General features: G+C 36.0%; 1 protein-coding gene across 2 annotated transcripts in view; it reads left to right on the plus strand.

Annotated features, from left to right (window-relative positions):
• The window catches only part of LRRC49 (leucine rich repeat containing 49), a 52,567-nt gene that overhangs the window by 9,830 nt on the left and 30,031 nt on the right, over positions 1-12,706 (plus strand). For both annotated transcript variants that reach the window (XM_059823925.1, XM_059823926.1), the window contains 2 exons: positions 7,157-7,300; positions 11,255-11,316. In XM_059823925.1, the coding sequence (XP_059679908.1) occupies positions 7,157-7,300; positions 11,255-11,316 (206 nt within the window). The remainder of the gene's footprint in view (positions 1-7,156; positions 7,301-11,254; positions 11,317-12,706) is intronic.

A 12,706-nucleotide genomic window follows, 5' to 3' on the forward strand; every position in this document is an offset into this window, starting at 1 on the left:
CATGGGAAACAGATACTTTTGATCCAGCACAAAACTTTTAAGGCTATTTTCTAGAAAAGACGGCTGTCTTTGTGGTGTCATCTATGTCTTGTTACCGGGAATACTTTCAGGATTTTCTTAATGTGATATTCTTGGGCCACAATGCAAAATTCATGCTGTTAAAGGCACTACTTAGACTTGCATACTTGGTTTTGCGTTTATTTTTTCTTAGTATTAATTTAAAAATATGTTTTTGTGGTTTTGAAGAAAATGTTTAACTTCATTATAAAACCTGTCATTGTAGTTACGTTAGTTGGACGGGTTTTGATACCAAATTCTCCAGGAAGAAGATTCTTTCAAGAAACCTACTGATAAGTTAAAACTTGGATGTAAGTTTTGCCTGAATGCTGTCTGCTCAATAACCAAATTGTTGCATAGACTGTAATTGTGGGATGGCATATAAATGAGTATATGTCAGATGCTATGAAACAAGACAGCTTCACCTTAGTCCCTGGGGAAGTGATGGAACAAATAGTCCTGGAAACCATTTCCAAACGTACTACAGCAAGAAGACAACCAGGAGTAGTCACTGTGAATATATGTAGGAAATGGCATTTTGCAACAAAATGACGAAGGCAGTGGATGAGTAGAGCACAATGGATGCTTTTTATCTTGAATTTAGGAAGGTGTTTAACACTGTCTCCCATTACATCTTTACAGACAAACCTAAATTAAATTAAGGTTTGGACTAGATAGATGGACAGTGAGCTGAAATGAAAACTGGCTGTACTGCCAGGCTCAAAGGGTTGTGATCTGTGACACAAAGTCTAGCTAGAGGCCAGTCACCATCGTTACACCCTAGAGATTGGTACTAGGTCAATACTTTTTAACGCCTTCATTGATGACCTACATTATTAACAATGCAGGAAACTGGAAGGAGAGCTTTATACATGAGACAGTTGTGCTGCCATTCAATGGGACCCTGACAGGCTCGAGAAATGGGCTGAGAGAGATCTCATTAAATTCAAGAAATGGAAATGCAAAGTCCTGCGCTTAGGGAAGAATAACACCCAGCACCACTATGGGCTGGGTGCTCACCAGCTGAAAAGTAGCTTTGTAGTAAAGGACGTCAGGGCTCTGGTGGACAACAGGCTGGCCATATGCCAGCAATGTGCCTGTATGGCAAAGAAGGCCAACAGCATCCTGGGCCACATTAGGAAGAGTGTTGCCAGCAGATTGTGGGAGGTGATCCTTCAGGCTCCCCAGTGCAAAACAGACATGAATTTGGGGGAGTGAGTCCAGCGAAAAGGCACAAAAGTGATGAAGGGACTGAAGCATCTCTCATGTGAGGAGACTGAGAGAGAGCTGAAGTTTGCTTTGCCTGGAGAAGAGAAGCCTCAGGGAGTTCTTATCGATGTATGTAAATAGCTGATGGGAGGGTCTAAATAAGATGGAGCCAGACTTATCTCAGTATTGTCCAGCTAAAGGACGAGAATCATTGAGCATAAACTGAAATACAGGAAACTTTGTTCGAACTTAAGAAAAATGTTACTGTCAGAGTGGCTGAACACTGGAGAACATTGCCCAGATGGGTGGTAGAATCTCCATCCCTGGAGGTGGTCTGCGCCTGACCAGATGTGGTCCTGGGAAGCGTGCTGTAGTTGACCCTGCTTTGAGCAGGTGGGGTTGGAAAGGGCGATCTCCAGAGGTCCCTTCTGACCTCAACTGATGCTCTGATTCTGTGGCTAGGGTTACTTTAGATTAAATTCATTATCTTTTCTTTTCCTATTTTCCCTTTTTAGTGGTAGGGGAAATAGAAGAAGAAAACAATAGTAAAGAAGAATTATTTTGAGGATACTAGTAAAGTGACAGTTCTTTATTGCAAAAATGTCCCCTGTAAAGCCATGAAAAACCTCTTTATTGGATGAATGTGGCAGTTCATTGAACTCTAGTGTACTGAATCAACATCCTACTACAGGTCTAATTAAATGGCACTCTGTATTTGGGGTTAGCATAGGAGTGTTCCTGTGGTTTTGATGTTCATAAATCCCACACATCTGATGAAGTTATGCATCAAATCTGTTGTTCTTTAGAGCACTTCCTGTGCAGTTTGCACTGATTGCTTCTATTCATCAATTCTGTTACTGCTTGATGATTGCAAGTCACTTTATAGAGTATTTTGCCAATTTATTTGCTGAGAAGACAGTTGAATTTTCTTCACTCTTTGATTTGTCTGTTTATAGAGTCATCCTCTGTGGTTCATATTTATACATGTTTTAGAACAGTAATCTATTTTACAGCTTTTTTATTTTTTGTATTAATGTATATAGCAGCTCTGTTTTGACTGGGACTTTTGCCTTTGCTTAGTTAACAGGAGACAAGGACACATTTTTTTTATTTGTAGTAAAGGCAGTTCTGTTAAGGGGAGAATATCTGGTGAGCAGTCTTCATCACAGTAGAGGATTGCTGAATATTTGCTGCTTGCCTACAGTTTACTTGAGATGCAAGTTAACTTGCATTTAATGATTCTGGTATCACCAGCTTTCCTCTGTAGTCAGACAGACAGTTCCACAAGGTGGTTGAACATGTGTGTTACACTCCAGTAGGTGAAAAGAGTCATATAGGTAAAATGCATTTAAATGATACTGCCTGGCAACAATAATATTATTACAACAATATGCCATGGAATATAAATGGCTACAGTAGTATTACTACTTCTGACTGAGTTACAATACAGAACAGAGTTTTTCCATAGTCTTTGTTTTCATGGTTTGGCTTCTCTGATGTCATTAAATAAAACCATAAAATTCAATGTAGCAGGTTATAGCAAAATCCAGTAAATCTTCCTGATGCCTTTGGCAAGTCATTTTACCAGATTGACGACTCAGTGAATGTGATACTCCACAGTTCTTTCTGAGAACACTGAATGGGTTCACATAGCTGGCAAGAAAAAAGTATTACTCTTTTAACTACCATTTTTTCCACTTCATGGTATGTTATATTACATATTTACAGTAATAAACTAAAATATCATATGTGTAATATCCATTACATAATATCTGGCCAGATAGTTTTCATTCTTACTTCAGTAGTTTAATTCACTACAGGAATATTCGAAGGTGCTTGCAATACTTTTAATTGTTTTGGTGTTCAAAGCTATCATTAGTAATGCATGGTATCTCTTCTATGTTACCTGTGATCCCAGAGGATCACGGAACAATTGAGTCTTGTGTACAAGTTATCTTAAAGGTATTTGAAATGCATTAAACTAACTAGAAATGTTAACTCTTTCATTGTACAGAGTAGTTCTACATAAGGTAAGAAATCTCAGCAGTCACTCTCAATAGCTGCAGAATATAAATACTCAAATATAGGGCCAGAATATCAATATTATTAATCTTATTTTTCAAAAATAGTGCTAGAGCCTAGCTAAAAATTATTTATTTTTATTAATGTTCATGGAGCAGTAGCATTTAAGAGGAAAACTAGATTCCTGTTTCAGTCTTAGTCCCTCCCTCCCTCTCTCTTGGGGTGTAAATCAGTCCCATAGATGGAATGCACGTTATGAAACTTCTAACACTGGAATGTTTCCAAGAGGTTGGAGGTGAGGAAGAACAGGAGGAGGAAAATCTAATTTTTGTTCACTTTTGGGAAAATATTTTTATTTATTTGGGTGTTTTGGATAATGTGGTTTGGTCTGAACTTTGAGACTTCCCCCAACACAAGTGAGAAATTTTCTGGGAACTGGATGTGCTTTAAAACATTGAGGTATAGTATTCCACGATGCTTAATGATAAACCTTGTATGATTTCTTTTTTTTCTCATATCAAGCTTTTAAATGCATTACTACTTAAAGAAAATTCTTTCATATAATAAATATCCAAAAGAAGGTTAAAAAAAATAATCAGTGTAATGCCTAATGAAATATTGCAGTCAGTGCCTACGCTTTACAAAAAGGACGAAATGTGAATTCCTTTTGTCATATTACTACTCTTGGCCTGTTTTCCTACATGACTTAGCAAGGTTCTTGATTTTAATACTGCCCAGTAAAAATCTGTAAGAAAATACAGCATCTTAGTAACATTTAAATTTCTATGTAGAGACTTTTTCTATGGTTATTAACACACTAATATGGACATATGATACTACATGATACACCCTGCACATGATTGTGTGCATGGTGTACTTCATGCACTACAACTTGCATTTAATTTTAAACTAAGCATTTACTTTCTAAATAGCGTGCTTCCAAGCACTCTGAATAGTCTATGGAGAGAATGCTGATTGTTGGCTTGATCTTTGCCATCAAGGTAAATGGTATATGCTCCATATAAATCCCTTTAAAACCTTTTTATTTTAGGTAGGGTTGAAATGGACTATACTCTGTCTTCCAGTGAACTAGTGCATTAAAGTTGAGTCAAGTTGAACTTGAATTTCATTCTAACTTTTAAAATGAAATTTATTCTATAATGCTTTAAATTTCAAAAAGTCATTAGAGTTATTTTTTGTGTTCTGTTTAATTCTGTGAATCATTTTCCTTGCCAAAAGTTCAAGGATATAAGTAAAAGGAACAAAAAAATGCAACTTGATTTTTTTTCAGGCATGGACTCCTTTTCAGTAATCTCGGAAATGTGTGTTAAAACCCGCAACTTTTGTGCAGTTTAATTATTGATGAGTGATTATGTGGTGCCTAACAATCTTTTCCAAAATAAATCTATTTCATAGCTAAGTATTCAAACATAAAAGCAAACAAAATAGAATAGTGGTGTTGTTCAATGTTTACAAGTGAAGTCTTTGACATACGTATTTTGAAAAAGCAACTAAAAAAGGTCAATAATAATCCTTCTTTATTTATAATTAATGTAAAATAGTTATAGGTATAGTTTCTTTTTAGTAAGAGAAGTATTATTTGAATTCTCTAGAAAGAGGCGATAATGGCTTGTTACCTAAGCTGCACCTAATAGTATGTACTAAAAGCTGGCGTATCTTCATGCGTGCATGCATAATTGAAACAGAGAAAATCCAGTAGAGTTAACCTTAAAACTTAGCAAAGTGATAAAGAGTATCTCTATACATTGCTGATGAAATCATTATCCTTGTGATAGCAGTGAAACACCAGGATTAATATTCTACATTGTGACATGATGTAATTCTAGCTAAGCAGACATCTGCAGAGGTCTGTGCTCTTCATGCTAACCATCTGCTCTTGGCTTTGATTTTACAAGTCTTTCTGTCTAAATATATTGTTCTAAATGGTGGTATTTTCTGTTTCTTTTGCCGTAATATTTTTAGATCCTGATAACTTTTATTTTCTGCATATAATACACATAAATGGATGATGCATAATAGTTTAATTACCAGTTGAATCAAAAGTTGTAAGACGTTACTTAATTTTGGTTTTACTGTCTACTTGTGTATGCTTTTTAATGGAAAAATTGCTGAAATACTTTTTATAGCAGCATATTCAAGTCGTATGTTATAGACATATACATATGTGTGTGTGTATATATATGAAAATTACCAACAACATTATGTGTTCTCAAACTGTTGAATAACAGCTACCTCACCTCTTCTCCCATTCCAGGAGTTGCTAGACACTTTCTGGAAACTGGCATGGCCAGATTTGTACTGGTCTAAAGCATCAGAAAGTTCATTATGACCGGGAAGGTGTGTGACACCAGTTGCTGTCTTGCTTGTCTGCATCTTATTGCTGTTGGTAGCTTTGAGGAGGAATAGCGTGCATGAGTATACAGTGTTGAAGGGAGCTTACAGTGGTCCAGCCCATGATCATTCTAATTGAAAGGGAATTTGTTATACTTGTTAGTAGCTTTGTGCACTGTATCCTTGGATGCACTGCCACATATTATGGAAGGCTGAACTCTTTTCAGCAGGATAACCTGCTGCCTTCTTTCTGCCATACAGCATAGTTTCAGTAAGAATATGATAGGAATAGTCTCCTGTGCAGTGGCAATACTTCATCTTCTCCATGATACGTTGCTGTATGCATGCAAGTCCTGCATAGATGTCTGGATAGATGCTGGAGGACAGATCGCAGACCATTATGAGAAATAAATATCTGGATAGAGACCTTGAGTGGATCACTCTGAGAAATACAAACAGCAGAAAATGAACTCAGATTATGTCAACGGAGCAATAATTAATGCCTTTGTAAAACATGGTTGCATTTCTAGAAGTCAAAATTAAGGAACAGTAGCTATTATTACTCTTCTGATGACTTTTTTTTTTGTCAGTATTACCTAATCTTTAAAATAGGGTATTAAGTATAAAAACAAACCTTGGGCAGCTGCCTGTTTACTGTAGTTTAGTTGCTTTGTTTGATCCATCTGTTTTCTAATCACTGGAAGCCCTGAGTTGCTGAAGAAGTGCTGGGGACTGTCAAGCAAATCTGCTGTGTACCCAAACTAAGGATGCTGCTGCTTTCTTTTCTAACTTTTGAGTATGTCTTGCTGATGCCAGCAATTACCTGCTCGTAAAACTTCCTTACAAGTTCCAATTTCAAAATAATTGCTTTCTTCTCCAGAGGACTGTGGCTGCTCCTTGCCCCTGACTCACAGCAGGTTCCTGTCCTCATGACCTGCTGGGAAGTCTGTCTGTGGAGCTCCTGTAGATAGAGCTGTGAATGCTGCTGCTGGCTTTTTAAGAGGCTTGAAGGGAAATTGGTGCAGAGTTCTGTGATGGTAGGGAGATACGATGCCTCATATTCTTGTAGCATAGGTTCCAGGAGATTCGGATGTATGTTTGAGTGCCTTTGCAGCCAAATTAAGGATCAACCGTGCACAAAATTTCCCCCTTTTGGCATACCATATCATCAGTGTCATCTTAGTTTTATGCTGTCTTTGAGGTTGCTGCTATAGAACAGCACAGCTGAAGTAACCTAATTTCTGATGGTAAGGAAGGAAGTGTTGACTGATTCTTTTTTTTTTTTAATGCAGTATGACTAGAAAGATATTAGTGAAGTGAATACTATACTTAATCTCTGGCAGACTGTAGCTTATTTTCAGCAATTTATGATTATTGTGGTTTAGAAAAATATACAAGAAGCACTCTACTGTATTAAATTGTTCATATATACTTTTTTAAAAAATGTGCTACATATATCTATTGTATATCTATATAAAGTACAGTATGCATGTTTATAATTATACCTCTTTCACAGATTACTAAAATAGAAAACATCAGTCATTTGAGTGAATTGAGAGTGTTAAACCTTGCCAGAAATCTACTAACCATTGTAGAAAACCTTAATGGATTGGATTCACTCACAGAGCTCAACCTTCGTCATAATCAAGTCTCTGCTATAGTAAGGAACAAAACTCTTGTCTTCTTCTCTTTTCTTTTTCTTTTTTAAACCAGATCAGTATTTCAGATTTGTGAAATCTTGTGTTTTCCCATATTGTGTTGCTTATGTTGTTCTGCTGCAATATTTTTACAACATAAAGGTGAAACAAACAGCAATTTATTTTTGCTGTTATTTTGTTTAAATGTGATCACTTGTAGTGATTCAAATCTTGATAGCTCATGAGGTTCTCCATGGGGGGAGGGGAGATTCTGAAGAAGCTTTGTGGTTCTAACATACAAATTTAGGTAATTTTCTTCCATACAACTTTGTTTCCTAGAAACAAACCCTCTTTTAATTTCTGTAGCTCAGCTAAGCAGTCAGACCATCTTAAATTTTATCTCCTTATGAATATCTGTGGGGAAAATGCAGAGAAAATAGGTATTGATCCTAAAAGCAGAATTTACTGATCAAAGCTTTAACCTAGCATTGTAAGTCTATATGTTCTAAAAAATAAAGCTTTTCACTTTTCAATTTGGGAGTTGTAGTTCGGGTATGGCAAGTAGATTATTTGAACAAGCACTTTTTAAAATAATACAGTATGTCTACTTAAATAGCAATATTTTTTTGGGCCCTCATAACTGCTTTAGTTCTTGGTCTCCTATTGCTGCTGAGCCTTTCCTTTTCTCGAATTTCTGCTACTTGCCATACATGAATTGTTTTCACACTTCAAAAATAAGAAACTTTTGGTCATTGCTGATTCTGTTACTGTACCTTCCCCCTACATCAGTTATGCTACCTAGAATTCCTTTCCTTGCTTGTAGCTACTGCCTTTTCACTCTCCTCAGATGTAGCTCGTACTTTCTCCTTGCTTCCTGTTGTCACAGATAGAGTGAGCATGAAATTTAAATTAGTGAGTTACAGGCTTGGACTCTGTGCTGTATCTCAATGTTTTAGCCTTTCCTGGCCAGAGGCAGTGTTTCAGAAGATGGTGTTCTGTTCAGGGAAGTACTTTATTTTGTCTAATTGTCGGGGGTTTTTTACCCAGGTTAGTGTGTGGCTTTTTGTTTTGTTTTTAATTGGATGGTGATTTTAGCAACTATGACACTAACTAACCTTCCTCTAGAGAAGGACTCTTAAATCATATGAAGTCAAGTCTTGGACATGTCATGCTGTCTGAAACTTAAAGTAAATACATGTCTCTTTCCTAAAATAAATTTCATATTTTAATGATCGGTGCTGTCTTTTTTTCTCTGTGCGCAACAATGTACATGTATTTCTTTAATTTTCTCAAAAAACTGAAAATAAATTTAAGATGGACTACCTTTGTATTGAATTTCAGAATCTGCTGTAACATGAAATTACGGAAAATCCAGAAACATAAAAACATATCACTTTATGGAAAGAATATCCAAGATACTGTTATATTATTGCTGGAGTAGTTGAGGGATGGGATTTAGATTTCTTTGCTTTAAGATGAGGTTTAGGGTTTCTTATGGTTAACTGTGCAGGGGGGGGTGGTGTCGCTTTAGTCACGATATAATTACAACTTAGCAATTAACTACAAAATTTTCACTCTAAGTTCATTAAAAGAATTTGGTTTCTCTGTTTTAGTTTTTGGACTGTGTTTTAGTTACTCAGTTACTATGACAACACTATCATTATGAATCAAGCTTTTTACGCTTGATTATTCCTTTAAATGAAAGAATCTAACCTCAATTTAAAAAAGTTTGCCCTCCCAAAATCACAAAATAAAATCAATATAATTGAAATAACTTTCTCTTTCCATATATTTTTTGTGAACCTTCCGTATTTTTTCATCTCCCTGTGCCCCCCATGCCTGTTCTAAGTGTATTATTCTTGTGTAGGAAAGATGATATTCTCATTTCTCAAACAAAATGAGGTTCCATACTGAACTCCATACCCATTGCAGTTAACTATATTGAATAATTCAAGTTATCCAAATAGATCATAGTTTGTTTGAGCAATTAAACATATAATAATCTCTTACAATGCACTGGCCTTACATTAGCAATTTTGGGATCATTTTTTGTCTTTGAGGTATTGTTTAGAGACTGGAAATCCTTGAATCACAAGTAATTATTTTTTGTAAGAATAAACTGCACTTCGTCCAAAGCTGTAGGATTTAAAGCCAGTCCTGAGGCTTGGTTTATAGCAGAATAATATCTTACAGGATTTGAAGTGCCTTCAAGAATTTTGAATGTTCTGAAGAATAGCAGACAGGCACAATAAATGATTACAAAGTGTCTCATATGGCATTAAAAGCATGAATCTATACATACCATGAATTATGGAATGTCTATTTACTTTCCATCCAGTTGTGAATTAAGAGTCCACTGTTAGGAAGATGAACTATAATTTTGTTTGAAAGACAGACCTGCTTGATTGCTTTGAGGTATTAAAAGGTTAGAATTTTGGGGTTTGTCATCTGCAGCTTGGTCTTAGATGTGAAGGAGGACTGGTCAAGGTGTTCACCATGTTTTCATAAAAGAAATCCTGCCCTGTCTGTCCACTGCCCTATATGATGTAATATCAAAACTGAAGTAGCTGTAGGCTTTTTTTAAATCCTACTTAAGGTGTTTGCTGTCATGCCTGTGAGACTTGCAACGTATTTTACAGGTTAGTGACATATCGTGCTAGTTATGGAAACTTGTCTTCAGGGCAAATTACTTTGTATTCTCCAACGCATATTTCTTTAGTTAGTTAAAATGCTTGCTGTTTAAGAATTACTGTGCACAACCCTATAATACCTGTGTTCATGTGTATATCCACCCTTATCATGCACTCCCACCCCTTTAAGCATCAACACTAAGTCACCTTAGGGACAGAGGTGATGTCCAGATGTAATTCTGTTGTGAACTCAATCTTTCCATGGTCTGATCTAGGAAGATTCAGAACAGCTCTGAACCAGGAGTTTTGCAATTGCAGACCTGAGCTAATAAGCCCTGCTTATAGTATACAGAGAGATGACTCCCAGCGATGCTTGTTAGCTCACATTCAGTGTTTCATTAATAGCAGCTACATGATTTGTTTAGAGCTGCCTTGTTTTTACCTGTTCGGATAGAATGAACTAGTTCTGGTTTTAGAACACTATGTAGATGGGTCACGAATCAGATGGCAGCAGGAAGGATTGTAGATTTGATTTTTGTGGCTAAAATCAAGGTAGTGAGCCCTGTGACACTTCCCCATGCTGTAACAGGTTTGTGTCCACTGGTTGCAAGTTGGAGGACGGTCCGTAGTAGGATAAGGAGATGCAGATTTGTAAGTGAGGGGTTAGGTGTGCAGTCTGAATGGTATGTGAATCACTGCGGACTGTGCTGTCTGGGCATTGTGGATTTATATTTCATAAATGAAGTTTGATCTTACATGATATGTTTCATCTTACTAATATTTGAGCTATTTGCCGTTCAGAGGTTTTCCGCAAAGGTCTTTTGTGACATAGATTAAATTCACAATTACTCATTCTGGAAACTCATTCCTCCTTATAAATTTTAATTGTAAAGGTGACAGAGTCCTTCAGATCATTCGCTGGCAGAAGAGTCACTGCTGTTTGGCAGTGCTAATTGCACTGCCAGTATTGCACTTCAGAAACCTTATTTCAGCATGGTCACAAAATAAACTCTTTTTTTTACAGTATGTTTATCCTGCAGCTTAAGTGCTGAGACAGCACCTTGGCTTATTTCCCAAAAGCCTGTTCAGAAACCAGCAGCAGCCTTATCCTCTTTTCTTCAACATATTTGCTTTGCAAGTGATGCAGCTTGTTCTGCAGAGTGGATATCTGCACTGAAACACTCCCTTGCAGTCTGCACTAGGAAGAAATGGAGCTGCACGTTCAACGGAAATCAATGTTGCAGCAAGGTTATAGCGTATAGGAATGAAAGTATTTCATCAGGCAGAGTTGAGAGGTTCAAAAGCTACTTTCAGCTACTGAATTTATGCCTCTATCTTTCCTTCTAGAAAGATGTGGATACTTTGCCCCGTCTCCAACGTCTCTTCCTCAGCTTCAACAATATATCTAGGTAAGGGAAATAGCAGTTTGCTTCCTATCAGTAATTTGAAGTATCCTATTGGAGCTGTATTTCATTAAAATTTAAATTCAAACACTATGAGTGCAGATACTTTTTTTTTCCTAACATATCAGATAGCATAATCAAGCCATTGTGTATTTCCTACTTTAAACATAAAAATTCTTGAAACCCTTTGCATTTAAATATAGTTGTACTATGAGTATTCTACCAAGAAACTTACATTTTTTAATATAAAAATTAGACGGTTTACAATGATAATCAAAATTAACAATAGTTTAATAAATATGTTGTTTTACTGTTAAACTAGGTATCTGTTAAAGCAACATTACACAAGGTACATACTATATTTAATATACCTTCACTGTATTAATGGAGTTATACAAACTGCTGAGTCATATTCTGCTTACAATGATTAGATTATTTCATGCTTGTATTTTACTTGTCCATATATATTAATAAAGTCTGAAAGGTATATTCATGGTTATTTCTCTTCCAAACCAGATGGCAGAAGCAGAATAGCTCAACTTTCAAAGCAGGGCTTTTATAGTTTCAAGTAACTAAGTACATTTTGTTATAAATAGATAGAAATGTTTGTCCTCTATGCTTTTTCATATTCATGCATTTTTGGAGTCTGCATTTATACTACTGCCAGTATTAAAAAAAAAAAAGTGCCTGCATTATCTTCAGTTTGGTATGTCCTTTTTTTAATCCTTATTTTAATCCTTACTTCAATCAAATAATTTAATGTGGGATAGGGGAAAGATGCTACATGTTCTAATTACTGGAAATACTGTGCTGTTCTTGTAGTATCTGCTTTCTCTGTAAAATGTTATACTTAGTATGAGCTTTTATTGTAATAGCTACTTGAACATTTTAAGTTGACCTGCATTATGTTTTTTGCAGACAGCTCAACCTACTTGTCTGTGTTCCTTAAGTTCTTAAAGTACCAATGCAGTAGATCTTAAATACTCAAGGGTATTAAGCATTTTAAAAAAATCAGAGCTGAACTGCAGAAATCTTAAATATGCCCTTCCCTCAATTAATCTGCTGGAAAGGAGCTTAGCATTTTGCCTCTCTTGAGTAATTTCCAGAACTGAAACATGCCTTTTTGTTTCTGTTTTTCTAAAAAATTTCTTAGGTTGGCAAGAGCAATGAGGGGACTGCAGTAGCTGGCTCCCTTGCCATCAGGGAGCATCACTGCAGTCAGTGGAATTTCTGTATCTTTTTATATACTTCGTCTATTTTGTGTAGCTTTCTGACTCCTTTCTCATGTTGTTTTATACAAAGTCATGTTATTTTTAGTGTTCAAAGAAGGAAAAATATTTTTGTTTTTCTGTGAGGTTTTTAAAGTAGATTACTCAAACTTTATATAATCAGTAGC

Source organism: Gavia stellata, chromosome 13 (genome assembly GCF_030936135.1).
Source record: "Gavia stellata isolate bGavSte3 chromosome 13, bGavSte3.hap2, whole genome shotgun sequence".
NCBI lineage: Eukaryota > Metazoa > Chordata > Aves > Gaviiformes > Gaviidae > Gavia > Gavia stellata.